Here is a 22471-nt window from a genome sequence, read left to right on the forward strand (position 1 = left end):
GCACAGTGTCTTAAAATTGTATTTCTAGCTTTGTAGCTTTTAAACACATGAGACATAACACATTTTCTTGAAATTACTTTTTTCTTATTTCAGGAACGATTATTACTCAAGCTTCTTCTGCAAATATTCAATGAACATATTCTCAATGAATGAACAAAAATCTCTGCCATGGTTATATTTTTTGTAAGGAAAATGGGAACTATCTTAAGGTCATGCTAGAGATATGGTAGAACTGATATCATTTAAAAATAATACAGGATTTAATACCAGTGATTTATATTCTATATCAATGAGGTTATCTTCCATCGCATAGTACTAACATTAATCATATGGTATTATTTAAAACCCAACCAACAATATTTATATTAAACATTAAAGGGTACAATAAATTGTACCCTGTGTGCCTGTGAGACAATATGTGTGGTTATTTTTAAATAAATTATGCCATTTTAAATCTTGGAATAGAAAGCCAGGGACTTTCTGGTCTTTTGATTTCTAATTCTGAACTTGATTTTGATATTATGAGAGCAACTGATATCAGTTCTTCAAATATTTGAGGCGAAAGTCCAAAGAAGCAATTTATGCTTAAGTAATTTAAAAGTTATTTGATGTTCTTTGGAAAATATGGCTTTGTGATGTGGAAGAATTGTCTTTGTTTCTTGTCCATGGCACAAAAACTTGCACATAATAAATACTCAATTCAATTGTTGAAATAAATATAATACCTATACTTAATAGAGAGTAAAACAATGACCAAAATGTAAGCCTTCCATTATAATTTAAAAGTTGTTTTGAACTACAGGATTCCAGAGAAGCAGTAAATGGTGCATTTTTCTCCTGCTCCACCTTTCTCACCAAACAAATTTTCAAAATTTCACTGGTTTTGCAAGCAATGAAGACACAGCCTAAATAAGTAGCAGATATTGTTAATGAAATGATAAAAGCATAGTTATCTTAAAGGATTATTCTCCATTAAAATATTTTGGGCACCACTTAAAGTACTACAAGAACAAACTTACCAAGTTTTACTTCAGCATTATGAGTCAGTAACACATTCTGACCTTTGATGTCCCGGTGAATTACACGGTGTGCATGAAGATGAGCTAAGCCCTGCACATAGATAATGTATATTTATTTAAAAAGTCACATCACTATATATATTTTCTCTCTTTCTGGTACTGTTCTTAGTATTTTTGGAAAACCTTTTGGTTAGAAAAATGGCCCAGATTTGCTTTTTTCAGACAAAATTCTTTCTTTAGGCTGGAATTACTACAACCAGTTCCCAGAAATACTGCTTTTGGCTATAAGGAAAGGAAAATAAATCAGGACACCCATGAAAGGAAAAGAACACCAAAAAGTAATATTTGTATACATTGGGCCGTTTACCTTCCTTTCTAGCCTCCATCTTTCCAACTAACCATAAGAGTGAAGACCTGGACACCTTAAATATCATAGCCACTGTTTTACTCTATTCCTCATTCAACCATTTCATTAATCCAGAATATTTTCTAGTCAACCTTGTAGGCTGATAATTTGGGGGACTATGGAAATTCCTTTGAAAGCATTTGCAATTTGGATTGGCTTACTATGTTGGCTCCAGCCTGTTCACCACTAAAACTAACCTGTGACCTGGCTTCAGTGAGATTGCTCCAGATAATAACTGGGGATTAATAACAGAAGTAACAGTAAAAACAGCTAATATTAATTGAATCCTTTATTTTGTTTTACTTTATTGCCAGGCACTGTGCTAAGTGCTTTACATGAAGGAAATTATGAAGCTGTCACTGCAATCCTTTGAGGAAGGTACTACTATCACCTCATATTATAGATAAGAAAAGTGAGATTTGGAAAAATTAAGTAACTGATTCAAGGACACACAGCTAATACATCATGAACCAGAATTTAAACTCAGTATAGAGTTTGCACTCAACTAGTTACACTATTAGCACAAGTGAATCCAATTAAGATGGGAGGAAGGACATTCTAACAGTATATCAGTGGTCCGATTCAGTTCTGTTAATATCCTTCTCGGGTGACCCTAAGCACCTAAGCCACACAGAAAAATTTGAGTGTGGTAGATCAAGAAGATTGTTCTCATCCAACTTGGTATTCAAAATAAAGCAAGCTTTAAAAGTAGGGCATTCTTCAAATAGGATATCTGTCTGCAAAATGGTTATGGATGGTTTGGGGCCATTCTGTAAAACACGGATTTTTGTCTCACTTTTAATCTCTAACGATATAGTGCAGCTTTTTTTTTAAGAACTCTAAAAATCTGAATGATGTAATAAATATTCCAAGTGGTTATTTCTATGATCCAATGAACACAATAGTCTAACTCTGACAGGACCATTAAAGAGCAAGGTTTGGAAGGGCCTGGTTACCCATATTGCAACCTATCTAAAGTTAAGGACATAGACATCACCTGAAAATCTGCTTTCTCTAAAGCCTTTAGGTCTTTTTTGGTATCCTGATCCAGAGATTATGTTTAGAATTCTTAAACCAACCTGTATGAGCAAGTATAAAGTACACTGCATATATTACTCCCAGGTATTTTCAAGGCAGGGGAGAATGACTATATGAAGACTCACCTGAAGGATTTCTCGGCAGATATAAGCAATCCAATCTTCTTTCAAACTCTGATTTCTGGTCATTCTTACTACATCAGTGACTGAGCCTGCTGCACATAACTCCATCACCATCTGCAGGGAAGTCAGCAAAGTGTCAAGAATTAGAAAGTAATTCTATGAAAATATCTGGAGAGTTTTAGTCCATATGGCTTGTATTTATATGTAATGTTAGGGATTAAGACATTGCAAATACTGGCTCAACTGTCTGGTGGGAGACTCTAAAGGCTAGTGGAATTAAAGAGTTGGAACCTATCCAAAGATCAGTGGAGGGAGGGAAGGCAGGTACCACACCAGGGATATTTAACCAAGAGGTAGAATTTGAGCTAAGCCTTGAAGGATAGTGTTTAGATATAAAGAGAAGGAAGAATATTCAGTTTATTGAAAAAAGAATGACTATATTCCTGTAGAAAGCTTGTGCAGGAGACAAGCCTGAGTGATGCCTGGAGTGCAACAGAAAAGATCATTGAAGGAACAATTTGATTGCAAAGTGAAGAAGCAGGATAGAAGGATCTTAAAAGAATTTGCACTTCAACATTAAGACTAAATTTGTTTGCTATTGTTGTTTTGTTTTTGTTTTTAAATTCTAGATTATTGTTTCCTGAGATAGTGGCAAACTACAATTTCAAGGGGTAAACTATCAATTGTATTCCTATAGGGCATTTTTCCCAAATGACTTTACTGCTAAGGAAACTCTATTTTAAGGCTATTATCACTGAAACCATCTTGTTCAAATGTTAGTTTATTAATAAAAATTTCTCAGAAAATTTATCTTTTTGCCATCAATTAATCAGGTACTAAACTAGTAAACTTCCTTTCCTATATTAGCTGGCTAGAGGCCTGGACAATGTAAAAGAGAATATATCTATTATAATCAACCCAACAAACTTTTCTTAAGCACAGGTTTCTGCATTAGTGCCCGTGTCAAAACCTCTTTATAAATACAACAAAACATTTTTTTTTAAACTGTAGGCAAGTTAATTATTGCTGTAGATGAAGGAAACCTAAAGGATATGCCCCAAATCATGAATATGTAAAGTCTACCTCATTTCTTGTTGTAACGCTAACATTTTCTTTTCAGTAAATCATTCCTTTAATTTATATTTGTTCACAATTCATATTATTGCATGTCTTTCACATAAGTACACTCTCACAAAAAAGAAGAGAAGAAATTGCCTAACAAAACTAATTATACAGAGAAACCACGAAAGTTTAATTTTCATGTTAACTGTATGAAATGGTCACAACATGTACAACTGTGGTAATGGAAGCAAAGTGGCCCCTTTTGAACCATGACAAACATAAATTAAAGCCATTCATTCAGATGTACCCTGGAAAAATCTTGCTAATGTTACTTAAGTCAGAAGAGCTCTAGTCTTAAAGGAACATAAAGACATTTTCAATTATTTTCCCAGCTTTGTAAGCATGATGCCTGGCACATACACTTTATAAATGGTAATCATTTAGTCATTTACTTACTTCCTATTTATTTTGATTTATATGGGCAAGACAGTGTAAATGGTCCCATTAAAACTCTTACCTCCACAAATAATTTATTCATCCTTCAGATCTCAGTTCAAAAAAAAAGTTTATTAAAGAAGAGTTTCTCATTCCCTACTTAATTTAGATTCCTTTGTTATTTGCCCACATAGAAGCATGCTATTTGCCCACATAGAAGCATGTTATTTCCCTTCTGACTAATTAAATACTCATTTGTGTGATTATTTGACTGATACTGGTTATTGCAAATGGACTGTAAATTCCAACAGGTCCGGGACATGTTTGTTCAGCTTATCAATGTAATCTCAGAATCTAGCAGAAGGCCTGGCAAATAGATGGTTTTGAATAAATATGTTGAATAATTGAATGAATTGAGTACTGATAAATACATCTAATAAGGAGACTGCCATACAGGCAAGAGGAAAAAAATTGTAAGTAAAATTATATTAAAAGACAAATATTGTATGCCAAAAATATACCAATAGTCATTAAAGGTGTACAGCAATATTTAATGAAATGCCAACTGGAGTTGTCAGACAAAAGAAGATTTACTTAACTGGACATTTGGAATAAAATGGGATTAAAGTGAAGATGTCTAATTTGGTGGTTTTGAAAGTGTGGTACCCAGACCAGTAGCATAAACATCATCATCTGTTGTTAAAAAGTGCAAATTCATGGGCCCACACCCCACACCAACGGAATCAGTAACCCTATGGGTAGAGCTCAGCAATCTGTGTTTTATCAGGCTTTCCAGGAGATTCGGATGCACACTAAAGTTTGAGAACCACTATTTCAATTCAGTTCCTTGTTGAAAATATTTCTATCATGTCCACTGCCCTGCTTCCTAAAGTCCATTATGTAAAGTGGAACAATCTTTCCTTGACAACTGAAGGTTCTTAAAATTCTTAGTTATTATTTTGAAAAAAAACCCACAATACTATTCTTGACTTGAAATGGAAATGGAAATGTAGCTAGCAATTGGACACTGACCCCACTTCTGTTCTAAATATTCCTTTTGAAATAAACATATCTCTGACCAGAGCTCATTTTCTTGTTATTTGACTATTTCTGCCAAAGTGGGAGGCAGCAACATTCTGGTAACTGTAGCTTATGTTTTAGTTACCCTCTACAATTTATATCTCATTGATCTTTAATTTGTGACAGTATAGGTATAAGTAGACTAAGAAAAAGATAAGTCAACTAACAAATAAGAAAAGAACTTCCGGGATTTATGTTTAAACATAAGTGCATTTCCTTAGAAAAAACTTAAATGTATCCATATGTTCATGCTGAATGCTAATTAGAATTGATACTTATCCAGTCATTATTTGCAAGTCCATCAGGTAGTCTCCTTAGCCATACCTCTAATTTACCAGCAAATATACAGAAAAAGTTAAAAGCAGCAAAACGATATTTAAAAAGAAACATGTTAGATATTCCCAGTGTTCATTTGAGTCCTCCTCTATTTTACCCTGAAGACCCTTGCCAGGAACTTATGTTACTTTTCCATACTTTATTACTCCCATCTCCAGGAATCAGAACACATTTTGTCATACTACTTTGAGCAGTGGAGTGTTTAAGTATTCCTGTAAGTGCACAAAAGTGCATCTCAGCTTGTGAAAATGTATTTCCTCAAGTGAGATTTAGTCTTTGGAAATAAGATCAAGGTTAAATACATACCCAAAGTTGGTGCCTCTGGCCGGGGGGGCTCAGCTTGAAAAAAGCACCATAGAAGGACACAATGTTTTTGTGGAAAGAGTACTTCTTTAAAAGGTTGAGTTCAGTCCTGAGATCCTCTTCCTCATCCTGCAGAATAAACAATGGACAATAAAGTTCCTAAACTATGCCAGTTAATGACTATGGGATCCTAGAGTAGAACAAAGGAAATTCTATGGCCACCCATTATACCCCACAGCAATTTATAATATAATCTCAACTAGAATTATCAGAGAATGGAGATCTCTGTTTAACCGGGAATTTTGGAGAAAATAAAGCTTAAATGAAGATCTTTTAATTTAGTGGTTCTGAAAGTGTGATCCCTACACCAGCAGCAATGGCCATTGTATAAAGTTTTCACTGAAAAGAATCATTACATTTTGTTTATTTTGTAACTGTTTTATTGGAATATAATTTACATGCCATACAACTCGTCAATTTAAAGTGAAAATTCAATGGTGTTTAGTATATTAACAGAATTATGCAACCATCACCACAATCCCTTTTAAAATATTTTTATCACCCCAAAAGGAAACCTTATACCCTTTAGTTATCACACACAAATTCTCCTACAAACACATACCAGCTTTAATGAACCACTAATATATTTTCTATTTCTACAGATGTATCTATCCTGGACATTTTATATAAATGAAAATCATTTCATATGTGGACTTTTGTGACTAACTTTTTTCCCCAAGTTTCGCCCATATTGCAAAATATATCATTATTTTATTCATTTTCATTTCCATTTATTAACTGATAGACATTTGGGTTAGTTCTCTCTTTTGGCTATTATTAATAATGCTGCTGTGAGCATTCATATCAAATTTTTATTTGAATATATACTTTTATTTCTTTTTGGTGAATATATATATTTATTTCTTTTTGGTATATACATAGGAGTGAAATTATTAGGTCAAATAGTAACTCTGTATTTAACATTTTGATGAAATGCCAAATCATTTCCCCACTGCTGCACCTATTTACATTCCTAACAGCAATGATGATTCCAATTTCTCCATACCCTAATCAACACATATTATTTTCTGTTTTATTATTATAACTGTCCTAGTGGGTGTCAAGGGTATCTCACTGTAGTTTTGGCTTAAAATTCCCTGATCACTGATCATATTAATGATCTGTTCAAGTGCTCATTGGCCATTTGTATATGATCTTCAGAGGAATGTCTAGTTGAAAATCTTTGCCCCTGTTTTCTAATTATGTTATTTGTCTTTTCATTATTGAATTGTAAGATTTATTTATACATCTTGGACCCAAGTACTTGATAAGGTACTTGATTTGCAAACATTTTGTCTCATTCTGTGGGATGTCTTTTCACTATCTTGATAGTGTTCTTTGAGAAACAAAATTTTTAATTTTAATAAAGTCTGATTTATTGATTTCTTATTTTATTGTTTATACTTTTGGTGTCATATCTAAAAATCCATTGCCAAAACTAAGGTCATGAATATTTATCCCAATGTTTTCTTCTAATAAGCATTTTATAGTTTTAGTTCTCACATTTAGGTATTTGATCATTTTGAGTTAATTTTCAATTTTTTTAATGTTTATTTATTTTTGAAGGAGAGTGGCAGAACGTAGAGCAAGGGAGGGGCAGAGAGAGAGAGAGGGAGACACAGAATTGGAAGCAGGCTCCAGGCTCTGAGCTGTCAGCACAGAGTCTGATGCAGGGTTCAAACTCAAGATCTGTGAGATCATGATCTGAGTCAAGAAGGTCGCCCAACTGACTGAGCCACCCAGGCGCCCCTTAATTGTTAAATAAAGTAGGGATCTAAGTTCATTCTTTTACATTTGGATATCTACTTATCTCAGCATCATTTGTTGAAAAGACTATTTTTTCCCCATGTATTGTCTTTGCTATCTTGTCAAAAATCACTTGACCATAGGTATATGGAACTAGTGCTATTCCATTGATCTGTATATCTATCCTTATACATGTAACCACACTGACTTGGTTTGTGACTCATTGCATTTTTGAAATGTTTATTTATTTATTTTTGAAGAGAGAGAGAGGCAGAGAGAGAGAGAGAGAGACAGAGAGAGAGAGAATGAATCCCAAGCAGACTCCACACTGTCAGCACAGAGCCTGAGGTGAGGCTTGAATTCACAAACTGTGAGATCATGACCTGAGCTGAAATCAAGAGTTGGGTGCTTAACCAACTGAGCCACCCAGGTGCCCCTCTGACTCACTGCATTTCAAAGGTACTGGTTTGATCTGTGCTAATTTTTTTAAAAGATATGCTTAAAGTCATTTATTTTCTTAACCACAACAGTGATACATATGGATAAAATATATTTACATATATGAAATAAAATATGTAAGTACTTCACAATCACTGAACATTTCTTCCTACCAATGGTAACAGTTGAGTGTATATTCCTCCAGACATTTTTATTCCTGCAGAATATATATATTTCACTACTCTGCAACTCGCATGTCTTATTCAATACCCAAAGCACACATTTCTACATCAATAAGAATAAATGCACTTCCTTTCTATGGATGTGTAGAATTACATAGAATAAAGATACGAGGCTGCCACTCAGGGTATAGGTCAGGGCTAAAGGTATGTTTTTGAGAATTATCTCTGTAGTGATAACTGAAGCTATCTTTTTGGATGGGTTCACCAAGGTAGAATACATAATTTTAAGAGCTATTTCTAGAAGAAGACAGTATGATGTCATCAGAAAAGGGCATCTACACTGGGCATAAGGACACATGGGTTTTAGAACAAATAGCTAAAAGTTGGAAATTTACTTAATTTTCCCAAGGTTGAATTTATCCTCCGAAGTCTGATGGAAGTTAGCCATTACCTATCTAAATGGAATATTAGTAGAACCAAATGGGACAATATATTTAAAGTTCTTTGAAGTTCTTGAAAGAAGAATGCTATAAATGTAAGGTATTATCATACAGTATCTATGTTACTTCACCTTCTCACTTGCACTAGTGTTATTAGAACTGTACACCTTTCTCCACTTTTTACCCTAATCTACAACATCAGCTTTTACTTTCATCACATTTGTTATAGTGGAGTGAAATGGGAAGCTATTCTCTCTCCCTAAAGATTTAGCTGTCCCCTTGTACCGTGACAATCAGGTAGTTTCCATAATCCATCTGTAACTATTCTTAGCCAATCTAAAAACAGCTTTTTCCTTCTCAATAATTTAAAAATCATGACACTTTATATGTATACAGATGCAATGCATTGGAGAAAAATATCTTAAAATATTAACTTACAAAAAAGTAACTTAAATTGTTGGGAATTTCCGATGAGCATATCATTGGTTTATGCATTTAGATATAATATTCCTAATTTAAAGGAACTTACATACAAGGAAATAAGATTCACAAACATGAATGACACAATCATTGATGAATACAGGATAATGTATAATGAAGTTGAGGGTGATATAAAATGACTCAGGTAGTGATCTCCCACTTGACAAAAGAATTCACTACCTGGGTCTTTTGAATGCCTACTAGCTCTAAATTTCATTTGATTGTAAATAAAAAAGCTCTCTCACTGCATTATAAAGGTTCCATTTATATAACTTTTCAAGAGTACTGTTATTGTGCAAAATAAATATATGTTGTAGTATGTAAAGACTTTTTTGACCAAAAAGAATTTTTTTATTAATTTTTTTATTTGAGTATAGTTGACACAATGCTACATTAGTTTCAGGTGTATAACATAGTGAATCAACTTCTCTATATGTTATACTATGTTCAGCACAAGTGTAACTACCAACTGTCACTATACAACACTATTACAATATAATTGACTATATTCCTTAATTCTGTACCTTTTTCATCCCTGTGACTGACTCATCCATAACTGGAAGTCGGTATCTCCCACTACCCTTCATCCATTTTATCCCACCTCCTCCCCTTTGTCAACCATCACTTTGTTCTCTGTATTTATGTCTGACTCTGATTTTGGTCTATTCATTTCCTTTTTTAGATTCCATATGAATGAAATCATATGGTATTTGTCTTTCTCAGTCCTACTTATTTTATTCAGTAGAATGGCTAAAATTAAAAAGACAAGATATAACAAGTGTTGACAATGATATGGATAAAAAGGAAATCTCACACACTGTTGGCAGGAATTCAAGTTGGTATAGCCACTGTGGAAAACAGTATGGAGGTTCCTCAACAATTAAAAATAGAAAAGAACACTTTTAAATTAAAAATACAGTTGAGCTCCTATTCTGAAATCCAGTGAAAAAGGATACCTTTGACTTCTTTCGGGCAATGAATCAGAAAGGGCCAACTGGCATGAAAAGAAATTAAGGAATTAACCTTTATCTTTAGTTCTCCCCAGAATTTCCTTCAATTATATTGGCTTGATGACCTGGGGGTAGGGGGAAATAGATATTTTAGCTGAAATTAATAGGTAGCTGAATATATCTAGTCAGTTATCATTTTCCTTCTTAGTTTATTCTCTCAGACCCAGTAGGAAATATGAGCAATGTTTTTAATCTTTAGCTATAGTGTAATTAGACTTTAAAAAATAGTTATAAAATAAATATAAGGCAATGTACTAGGTTCTGAAATGTCCCCAAGTTTTCATAATACCTTATAAAAAGTTTGAAATCTCAGAGAAATGGCTAGCAGCTGAAGAACATCCTTTAACATTTCTCTGGGATTTTCCAGTGGATTTACCCATAAATATTCAACAACTAAAAAAAAATCTAGACACCTATTTGTCTTTGGGAGAAGGGGATGAGGCCTGGTTTCTCCAGGTTCTCTGTACTTATTGTGTCATAAAGGCAGAAATAAATAAAACAATTAACTTGTAGCATGAGAATCATATAGAAGTCCAGGTTCCAGTGTCATCCCAGCCTCCCAAGGAAGCTCAGTTAATAAGTTCTCTTTGAATTCCCTTAACCTGTTTTCTACAAAGCTAAAAATTGATCCTCGTGACTTTCATTCTTGTCATGTAGGACCATTGAACTTTCTGCTTTACTTCAGATATGGCTGTCCTTTGAAATGGTAACAACATCTGCCATTGTATAGAAATAAACCTCAGGAACTAGCAATTCTATGTGTACATGGGCATTGTCAGTACCTAGCAAGCCACCATCACTGGGTTGAAAGGAACATGAATTCATAAAGAGTGCAGTAAATAAGAATGAGATGATGGTGTGAGGGTAAGAACACAAAGAACATGTAAAAGAGAAGCAGGGGCCAGCCTGAGTCCTTTAACTTGTTTGGTAGTTTGATTATCATAGAGCTTTTTTTTTTTTTCCTTCTGAGTTAGAAAGGTCATGTCCACAAGCAAGAATAGAAGAATGGCTGGGCTCAAGGCAGCTATGCAGTTGCATTTGACCATATTTTTAACTCTGTTTATAAGTAGGCCAAATATTCTGGTGCATTTTACGTATGAGGAATCTGAGGCCTAGAGAAGTAAGACCTGTTTCCCAAGTATTTCTTAGCTGTTTAGTGGTAGACTTGGGATTTAGATTTGTGTGTCTGGACTTCCACATTATTGCTATTTCCATAAACCCCTGACTCAAAGAGATGTGTGTGTAAGTCACAACCTTCTTATCCCAAAGGATTCAAGATGATTTATAAATACTAATTGACTGATCAGCTAGCAGTTATTTTTCTTCCTAAAATATATAATCAGAGAGTTCAAAGTTCCCAACTAGAAAAACTTTTAAGAGTGAGTTTCCCACATAAATGTAAACTCTCCCAAAACCAATAAACCAAGATCAGATATGTTTGAAAAGCATTAGTGTGTTTGCCATTCTCAATTAACAGGAAGTTGAGCTTGTGAGAAACACATAAGTACATTATATCCATCAGGCCAAGTAGGTAATTTAAAACTCTCACAAATATCTCAGTAATATGATGCTATAGCATTTCCTGGCTCAGGGCCAGTTGTCCCAGCGTGGCCTGAATATCCTAATTTTTGTCAGAAAGAGACAGCTCAAGGATGCGACAACTTCCTTTATAATTTCACCCCATTCTAGAACCAAAATATTTTTCCTTGTGGAAAGAATACCAGAGAGGGTTTGGGAAAGATCTTTAAAGGAACTTATTAACAGAAATGTGTGATGAAACCAAAATTAATCAATTATATTTTTCATACCTTACACTTCGCAGCTTCTTGATCTACCAAAGTGTGTTAGATTAATCAGTACTACCTCTTTTATTTGGATAGGCTTTGATTCCAGAGATACATTGTAAACAAAACAGGAGCCTGGTACTTACTAGATCAATCAAGAAGCTGTTTGCCAATACCTTTCTAATATAAATACAAACTTTCTCTGAATGTGATTGGGTTAATGGAAAAAGTTATCCTAAATCCTGAGAGCATATTTATTAAGACACAAAAGGTTGAAATATTTGAATACCAGACAGCTGAGGAGAAGTGTAAGAAAAAAAGGTCAATTAACAAAATTGATAATGGGGTGCCTGGGTGGCTCAGTCGGTTAAACATCCAACTACAGCTCAGGTCATGATCTCTCGGTTAGAGGGTTCGAGCCCCCCATTGGGCTCTGTGCGGACAGCTCAGAACCTGGAGCTTGCTTCAGATTCCGTGTCTCCCTCTCTCTCTGCCCCTCTCCTGCTCATGTTCTCTCTCCCTCAAAAATAAATAAACAGTTTAAAAAGTTTTAATAAAATTGATAAGAACAGGAATTCTGCTTTTAGGCTCATACAATATTTTGATAGGTCACCAACATCTACTGAAGAAGAATTTTCTTTGTATGATTGTATTCTAGAGCTAGCAAATTATTAGTCATAGAGAGTGCTTTGTAAGGAAGTTAAAGAGCTTCAAGTACAAAGCATTTCCACTCCTTTATGTATTCAAGTACTGTGCCAGATATCTGAAGACTTTTATGTTGGATAGCTGTGGTTTTCTGTCTGCTATTGTTCTTACAATAAAAAAAAGAGTAGTCCTCATTTAACTCATATACAATAGCAATGTTTCTTAGAATCATAATGGGGGAATAACCAATCAGTCTGGAATACCATGTAAAAGGTATAAAAAAGACCTTACCAGGGCCAATTTAAGGCAAAATTTGCTCTTGGTTTCATCATCTCCTTTGTTGCTACTCAGCTAGAGTGCTCTATACTCTGTGGATATAATTAATCCTTCACCTGCTTTCAACACTTACCTGTTCAGGGAACTGTTTCTTCTAGCCCCTGATTTCTGACGATGTTAGTGTTCAAATATAATGATTGATCTATGTGAATGTGTTAAAAGATAATATGTTATCACTTCCAGGCAAGAATATTTTAGTTATGGCCTTCTAAAGATAATGATACAAGGGTTAGTTTAAAGGTGAAAATTAAAGGAAAGACAACTTGGGAGCTAAAGGAGACTTTCTGTACTCACGCTGTATCTCCATCCAACAGACTTTTGATATTTATTCACTCTCACTCGTTTTCCTATTTCAGGTAAAGGGGTCTGCAAAACCAAGAACAAAATGTTATTAGACCTACTAGTACACTTTGAAAATGATTTATTCTTAAATACTTTGTGTTCTTTGGGCATCAAATGTAAGAGTGACATAATATTATTCCTCTTTCAATTTTCACTAATAATTTTACCTAAAAATCAGATTCTTATATATCCAGAAAATTGGCACCAAATTCAAAATAACAGATTTAACTACCATATTAATGGAAAAATTACAATTAGATGTTAGTAAAGTTCTATTTTTCCTTACAAAACACAGTAATTGAAACTATCTATGGTCTGAAAATGAGTTTTAAATATTTCAAAAGTTAGAGTATCTAAAATGTAGATTAAATGTCAGTCAAAGGTCTCTCAAGTCAAAACAAGGATAATAAGTATGTTAGATAGTCTCACTAAAAAAGTACTGGGCTGATTGTTTGGAAGCCATGATTTGTAGGGCAAAATAAATCCACAAAACCTCAAAATATCTTAAAATTAACATTGGTTTGCAACATTTGACATTTACTGGCAAAATAAAAAGCATGCAACTCTTTAAATAGTTTCAGCAATTCACTCCTTGCACAAATTGAAAAATAACAGTTTATGGCATTGACAATGGTTCAGTAAATATGTATAGTTTTTCAAACATAACATTTGAGAATTTTTCTTTAAGGTATAGTGAAGTGAAAATTTTTTTTGACTTTTGCTATGTTCATGCTAATATTATCTAGAGAAAGTAAGGCACTCATGCTGAAGAAAGAAGACAGAAATCAGTACTTAGCAAATTCTATGACAATATGTTATGAACCATGACGCAACTTTATAAATGTTAGCAGGAACAATGCCAATTAAACTGTCTCTCTTGCTCATCTGTCAGAAAATGTCTGAAAAATGTGCATCTCTGACAATTTCTTTCCTTCTACCTTTCATTGAGACTCTAATGGCCTCAATTCTCAAAAGGAAAGATTGGACAGGGAAAAGTATATGATCGAACACAGAAGGATTAACACAACATTAGAGGAAATCTCCTCTTTGCTATCCTTAGAAAAAGATAATAAATTAGAAATATACAGGAATATAGATATTTTCCTTATTCTTATAGAATACCAAAATATGTAGACTTTTTGTTGTGAGTGAAACATTTTTATGTATAACTACAATAAATCAATAATAAAGATAATATACTATGGATAGAAATAATATTAAATGACACATATAATAAATCTAGATCAACATAATTATAATTATGTATAATAATGATGAAAAACAAATACAATATTTTCTGAGCTGTGTATCTAAGTCCATAGGATACCATTAAATTCAACAATATATGGATAAGATACATTACCTTACGAGCATTCATCACTTTAACAGCTGTAAATGCACCAGTTTTTTCATGGAGTCCCTGAAACACAGGAGAGTAATAAACATTAAATGCCATGTATATAATCAAGAAGCAGGCATCAATGGATGAATGGATACAGTATACTGCTAAGTGAAATAAGTCAGTCAGAGAAAGGCAAATACTATAAGATTTCATTCATATGTGGAATTTAAGAAATAAAAAAATGAGTGAAGTGAAAAAAAAGAGAGACAGAGGCAAACCAAGAAACAGAGTCTCAACTATAGAAAACAAACTGATGGTTATCAGAAGGGAGGTGGGTGGGAAGGTGGGTAAAACAGGTAAAGGGGATTAGGAGTACACTTATCTTGATGCACTGAGTAATATATAGAATCATTGAATCACTATATTGTACACCTGAAACTAATATAACAATGTGTGTTAACTGGAATTAAAAAATTTTAATTAAATAATTAATTAAGTTAAAACATTGTAGCCTATTATGGAATATAGCATATTACACAGAGATGAAATATCAGGTACTACATAGAGAACAGAAAAATCAAATTGTGAATATTTTAAAGAAACTCCAACCAACTGACTTGAAAAATCAAGCAAGTTTATGGAGTAGTTTTGCTTTTTTGTGTTTGTATTAAACAGTGGACATAGTTGGCTATTTGAAGGTACTGCTTTCTTAGTATATTTAGTCTAGGTTTACATGGCACCAGAGAATTTAAATGGAAAATAAAAATTTCAGATTGAAGATAGGAAAAAAGGAGATGTTAATACTCAACATTTTTCAACTGATTATGTGGTATTAAACAGATACATCTTTCCACTGGACCCTCGTATACACTAAACAGGTTTTTCCATAATGATCATAGGTAAGAGTGATACATAAGTAATTCAATGACTGTAAACCGTTTGGTATGCCCTCAGTCCTAAGAACCAATGATATTTATGAAAGGAAGAAGTTCTGAAAGATTCTTTCTCATTGAAAATGTTATGAGTTCCAAAATTTAATCTTATCCTAAATGTAAATGCAAGTTATAGATTTATAATTTTCAAAAATGGATATAGATGTTTGGAATATGAATTCTCATTGTGTGGCTGGTGCCTTTTAATATATTTCAACTTGTAGTCATAGAAAAAAAATCCGTTTTTTAAAGTTTATTTAGAGAGAGAGAGAGAGAGAGGGAGAGAGAGAATCCCAAGTAGGCTCTGCACTGTCAGGACAGAGACTAATGTGGGGCTTGAACTCACGAACTGTTAGATCATGACCTGAGCCAAAATCAAGAGTCAGGTGCTCAACTGACTGGGCCACCCAGGAGCCCCCAAAATTCAAGTTTGTGTTGATATGAGTTGAGCTTCAACTTAAAACATAATGCCGTTTCTAGAAGAATATTTGATTTGGGGGCTGTAGTGAATTACAGTCTCCCCCAAATTTAGGCTGATAACTTCAGAATGTGACCTTAATTGAAAATAAGGTCTTTGCACATGTAATCAAGTTAAATGAGGTCATACTGCATTAAAGTGGCCAATGATTGCTGCCTTGGTAAGAGAAAGGGGAGGGAGATTCAGACACAGAGACACAGACACACACACAAAGGGAGGATGGCCATGTGAAGACAGGAGAAATTGGAGTGATGCAACCACAAGCTAAGGGATTCCAAGGATTGCTGGCAACAACTAGAATCTAGTAAGAGAGAAGAAAGGATTCTCTCCTAGGGCCTTCAGAGGAGGAATGGCCTTGCAGACTTCTGGCCTTGAGAAACATAAGAGAATAAATTTCTGTTGTTTTAAGCCACTTAATTTGTGGATTTGTTGCCATAGCTGTAGGAAATACAAGGGTATTCAAACCAAAGGACTGTTACTAATCACAGATCTCATGTGAAAGACAGCAACACTTTTTTACTTATAGAATGATCAAATGAGGGGTGGTGTGTCTCAATAGTACTGTTAATATCTTGGGTAACCTGTCAAGTGAGTAAATGCAAAAGATTGATTTCAGAAATGTGATCCTTAAATATATTACTTGTTTGTTGTCAAATCTCTTTTATAAAGTATACACTTTGAAGTATATGAATACTATTTTTAGATGATTCTTACAAGTCCTCTCATCAAAACAAAGCCAACTGATCAAAGAAAATCAAAAGGAAAAGAATTCTCTACCATTACCACTAATGTTACATGCTACATAAGAGTGTCAACACTTCTCTATTTTTCCCCACTGATAAGGCTGATAGTTTTTTTAAAAATATTTATTTATTTTGAGACAGAGAAAGAAAGAAAGAGAGAGAGAGAGAGAGAGAGAGAGAGAGAGAGAATCCCAAGCAGGCTCCGTGCATAGCCCAACATGGGGCTCAATCCCACAAACAATGAGCTGAAATCAAGTGTCAGATGCTCAACTGACTGAGCCACCCAGGTGCCCTAAAGCTGATAGGTTTTAATCTCATGTGTTTAAGGTTACTTCAATTTTATTGAGCATGCCACAATTTGTAAATGGGGTCATGTGTCAGAAATGGATCAGAAGATTTTCCAGTAACTGGAATAACTCTAGAAATGCTGGCACCTTGACTTAACTCCAGTTCTTGCCAAATAACTAAGCATTAAATAATCATACTGGATAGATGGTTGTAGCACTGATTACAAGTGGCATGGGTTGCTGATTTCAGTTTATGAGGTCAGGCCTGAAAGAGTTAGATGTCAAAGTGTTATGTGTTGAATTGTGTCCTCCAAAAATATACACTGAATCTCTAACTACTGGTACCTGTGAATGTGCACGTTTTGGAAAATAGGGTCCTTGCAGATGTAATCAAGTTAAGATGAAGTTATACTGGACTGGGGCTGGCTCTAAAACCAATAACTAGTGTCCTTCTAAAATAGGGACATTTGGACACAGATATGGAGAAGGAGAAGATTGGATTGATATGTATGCAAGTCAAGGAAGAATTAGATTTCTGGCAATCACCCAAAGGTAGAACAGGCAAGGAAAACTTTCTCCCTACAGACTTGAGAGGAATAATAGCCCTGTAGACACTTTGATTTCACAGTTCTAGCCTTCAGAATTGTGAAGGAACAGTTTTTTTTTTTCTTTTAAACCATCCAGTTAGTGTTAATTTGTTACAGCAGCCCTAAGAAATTGGTACACATAGAAGGATAGCAACTAAGCTAAGGGATTGAGCTGGACTTGGGATAGGGTTCAGAAGAAACTACTAATTAATGTATAAGGAAATGTCTAGAATCAGGTGAGCAGTTTTGGGTGAAGCATGACAGCTACCAAAATCTAAAGGAAAGGAAAATTTGAAGGTAGCATGACAGCTACCAAAAATTTTAAAGGAAAGGAAAATTTGTAGGTTATTGATTGATCAGAAAAAGGAAGTTAATATTTTAGATATTAACCCTTTATCAGATAGATGGTTTGCAAATATTTTCTTCCATTCTGTAGGCTGCCTTTTCATTTTGTTGATGATTTCTTTTACTGTGCAGAAGGCTTAGTTTGATGTAGTCTTACTTATTTTTGCTTTCGTTGCTTGTGATTTTGGTGTCATACCGAAAAAATCATTGCCAAGACCAATGTCAAGAAGTTTTCTCCCCTATGTTTTCTTCTAGGAGTTTTACAGTTTCAGGTTATTTAAATCTTTAACACATTTTGAGTTAATTTTTGTGAGTGGTATGAGATAGGGGTCCAATTTCATCCTTTTGCATGTGGATATATGAATATGTTGGAGACTCCGACATTTATCTGCATCTCTGGAAGAAAATATACATTAATATTTTTATTTATTTAGCTCTTATCAAGAATTATAAAGTGTTTCCCTAATCATTTATATAAGCGTTTTTAGTGAAAATTTTCTTACATTGGTATGCACAAATACAACGTGATGAAAACTGGTTCTCACACATCCTTTAAAGGAGTTATAAATGTTTCCTTTCTTGATTCTCAAAGGTTATTTATGGGCTAAAGTACTATTCTGTGCAACACAAATATTTGCCATGTTAGTTAGCAAAGATATTTGATCAATGGTTAGTAAGCCACAGAGTTTTTAAAAAGCTAGAATACACAGTTATCATACTCATGACACACATTTAGTGACATAATTGAATGTCTTTAAGGTGCCACCAATGGCCATAAAGCAGAGATAATCAATTTGGTTCTTATTATCTGTGATTTATTCTCTCATTTGAAAGTTGCATGAACATATTTTGTCAGACAAAGTATCATAATGTTTGGTAAACATGCTCACTGTGTCTGTAGAGGAATTAAAACCTAGATCATGAAACCATATACTGGGTTAATATGCCTAACCATTATGCAAGCTTTTATAGAAGTCTGGTATATCCATATAATAAATAAATGGAAAATTGCTGCCTGTTAACCTAGTATTTTGGAGAGTTCCTTCTGTATCTTGACTTAAAAGTTTTTATTTTCAAATAATTTTAGACTTAGAGAAAAGTTTCAAAGATCATGCAGATCTTTGTTTCTATGTATCTTCTACCCAACTTCTTCTAATGTTAACATCTCATATAACCAGAGTACAATTTTCAAAACTAAGAATTGATATTGGTACAATACTCCTAACTACATCATAATCCTTATTCAGATTTCTCCAGTTTTTTCACTAATTTTCTTTTTGTAAGACCCAAACTGCGATATCTCATTCCATTTAGCTGTCATATCTCCTTAGGTTTTTGCAATCTGTGACAGTTCCTCAGTCTTCTTTCTTGTTTTTCATGACTTTGACACTTTTCAAAAGTACTCATCAAGTATTTTGTAGAATATACCTCACTTTGGGTTTGTTTAAAGTTTTCTGAAAATTAGACTGAGGTTATGGGTTTGGGGAAAGAACACCACAGAAGTGAAGTGCCCTTCTCACCACATCATGTCAGGAGTATACGGTATGAATGATCACCAGTGATGTTAACCTTGATTACTTGGTTAAAGTGATGTCTGCCAAGTTTCTCCACTGTACAGTTACTATTTTTTCCTTTCATACTCTATTCATTAGAAGTGACTGATGTTGGTTTTGAAAAGGGATAACATTATTCTCAAGTGTTTATCTAAAGAATGTAGAAGTCATCTTGAGATAAACTAATTGTTCAGTGGTGCCATCTTGTGGTTCCCTGGCCATATAGAAGCTGTTTTGTGATCTCAACAGAAGGCCATGTTGTCATAAACAGATTGTCTCCCTCAATCAGATATTGAACCAAGACCAGCAAACCAATTTCTAGGATGTGCCTTGTTTTTCAATTGCAACAAATGTTTTATGAGAAATTAATTTAATACACCATTGTTGAAAACACAGAGAAAATGCTAAAAAAAGAATTTTGGTTTTGGATTCTAGACTGAGTGTTAAATAACCTCACAGTTCTCACTGGTCCTTGTGAATTTTATACAGGAAAATCACAAGGAAAGCCTTAAACTATAAATGTGGGGTTTTTATTTTTTTCTATCATCAATAAAACCACTAATATCATACAGGAGCCACTATCTGCACTGTATTAACAAAGATTCCTGAAACAAAGTTTGCATGCAAAAAACGACTTTTTAATTCTCAAGCATTAGAGAGCAAGGAGAAAAAGATTCTCTTAGCTCTCATTCTTATTATATGAAAAGAAACTACTGCTTAAATCTATTGTGTAAGCTCACAGGCCCTCTCATATTTGAATAACAGAAGATGATATGTAGTAACTGATTTGTAGCCATTCTTGACACTAAGTTCAAACCTATTGACATTTGGAATCAAGTAATCTATATCTTCAACTCAGGCATCTCTTTGACTTGTCATCAAGCTCATTCAACTTATTCAAGTTTGATTATTAATAGATACATACGATATAATTTTAGCGGCAATAAAAGGTCAAGTAGTCAAAGAATTCCCTCTTCCACCCCACCACCTGACACAAAATCATTCATTATGTCCTCAATTTTATTAAAGTAATAAAACTCCCTGATTATTCAAATGTTAGCTGAGAGAAAGACATACTGAGTTATTATTTGTCATTAACACTTTAGCATGAGTTAGATGCTCAGATTAGATAACTATAAGAATGGTAATGAATAGTTAAGTGTTGATGGAGGCAGAAGGTGGAGAAAGGAAAGGATTAGAGTCTGAAGAGTTCCAGGAAATCTTATCCTGTAGCCATAAGGAAGGTAGCAGGTATCTGGAACGGTGAGCAAGGTAAAGGTGAGTGAGAAGGGATACTCAAAGTGTGAAGGGAGGTAAAAAAAATGGGAGGGGGAATGGATGGATAAGTGAAAAGACACAATGTGTCAAGTCATAACTTTATTAGAGGAATTTACAGTTTTTAATATGTATACACCTGGAACAATTAGAGAATAAAACAAAATGCAAAGATTAATTAACAACATGAATTCCAGGTCCCAAATACAGACTAAATACAGTTTAAAGGCAAAAGAATGAACACATGATACCCTGTGAAGGTCTTAAATGAAGTCCTAAAAAAAAATCCCTGAGTAATTTATGTTCTTACAATTATTTTCTAGGATTGTACTCTAAAATATAGTAATTGGGACAAATGTGTATTTTTTTTCCAGGATCATTTGAAATTTTCTAGGAGAGAACATAAATTCCTCAATGTGTTTATTTCAATTTGGCAAGAATTCGTGTTCTTAAGTAATTAACTTAGATAACCAAATAAGTAGCATTATTTAGTAATTAACTTAGATAATCAAATAAGCAGCATTATTTAGTCTGCTTCCCCCAGGCAAAACATTTTACTACTGTGCTGTTGCTCTGCAATGGCTCCAAGCTGAACATTAGCATTCAGAGTTTGCCCTATGAAAGGAAAATGTGGCATGTTCCTGAATTTAGGGTACTAGCCATATATAAAAAAATTGTTAAAAGGTATATGTGCCTGCTTTAAACAAAAGCCAATGCAAGAATATCTTGATACACATAACAGGAAAATTAAGAGATGGTCATAAAATAATTCTGTAGTTTACAAATGGACTTATACTAGTTTTCATTAAATACTAAACTTATCAAATTTATTTTTGGAAAGTCAAATTACGTACTACATTTCAGATTACTTCCAATTTGGGGGAAAATCTCAAATGTAATAAAGCAGGTCAACTTGTACATTGGGGATCCATAATCAAACTATAAGTTACTCAACTGTTGCAGAAGAAAATTATTCAGTGTCCTAGTCACTTGAGACTTAGCCTTGCTGACTTCTAACTGACCAACCAGTCCCCCATACTTCTTTTTTGGCGCACATCATCTCAAGATTTCCATTTTTGTTTTATAGGCTTGTCCTGTGCCTTTGGCCCTGCTCAGATGGAGATAATTTGATGTTCCAGTTATTCATTATTTCTATTAGCAAATTTAGGAGATAGATTCAGTAATGAAAGGGAGAGTAGGAAGAGGGGTAGTGGTAGAGCAGGGAATAGGTGATGAGCCTTAGGTGGGACTCAGTCATCTCAAATCCTTTATAAGTACAGAACCACATTGACAACACAAGAGTAAGATAATTACATACAGACAATGAGAGTGAAAAAACACATTAAGGCAATGAAGTCTAGTTATGAAGCACATAGTTCTATCAATGTTTTAGTCGCTCCATCAATAAAATCAGGTGAAACATAAACGTACTTCAAGTCTTGGAATATATTTCTTTTGCTTTGGAATCTCTAGTGCCTATCACAATGCCCGATACAATAAAACCATTGTAATGAATAATAGTTGAATAATAATAAATGATGAATAGAGTAACTGAAAAGGCTTCCTGGAAGAAGTAGAATGTCAACTGGACTATAAAGATGACATAGCATTTTAGCAAATTCTGAAGGGTAGAGCGGACCCAATGAGTGACACACCATAAACAAA

At 34.0% G+C, this 22471-nt stretch overlaps 1 protein-coding gene across 1 annotated transcript in view; it reads right to left on the minus strand.

The window, feature by feature from the left end:
- NRK (Nik related kinase) overlaps window positions 1-22471 on the minus strand; it is a 139675-nt gene that overhangs the window by 54436 nt on the left and 62768 nt on the right. Inside the window, exons 3-7 of the mRNA XM_081792367.1 lie at window positions 14628-14684; window positions 13217-13288; window positions 5805-5930; window positions 2589-2699; window positions 1020-1110 (exon numbers count right to left, since the gene is read on the minus strand). Of these exons, the coding sequence (XP_081648493.1) occupies window positions 1020-1110; window positions 2589-2699; window positions 5805-5930; window positions 13217-13288; window positions 14628-14684 (457 nt within the window). The remainder of the gene's footprint in view (window positions 1-1019; window positions 1111-2588; window positions 2700-5804; window positions 5931-13216; window positions 13289-14627; window positions 14685-22471) is intronic.

Source organism: Panthera onca, chromosome X (genome assembly GCF_046562875.1).
Source record: "Panthera onca isolate mPanOnc1 chromosome X, mPanOnc1 haplotype 2, whole genome shotgun sequence".
NCBI classification, from domain to species: domain Eukaryota; kingdom Metazoa; phylum Chordata; class Mammalia; order Carnivora; family Felidae; genus Panthera; species Panthera onca.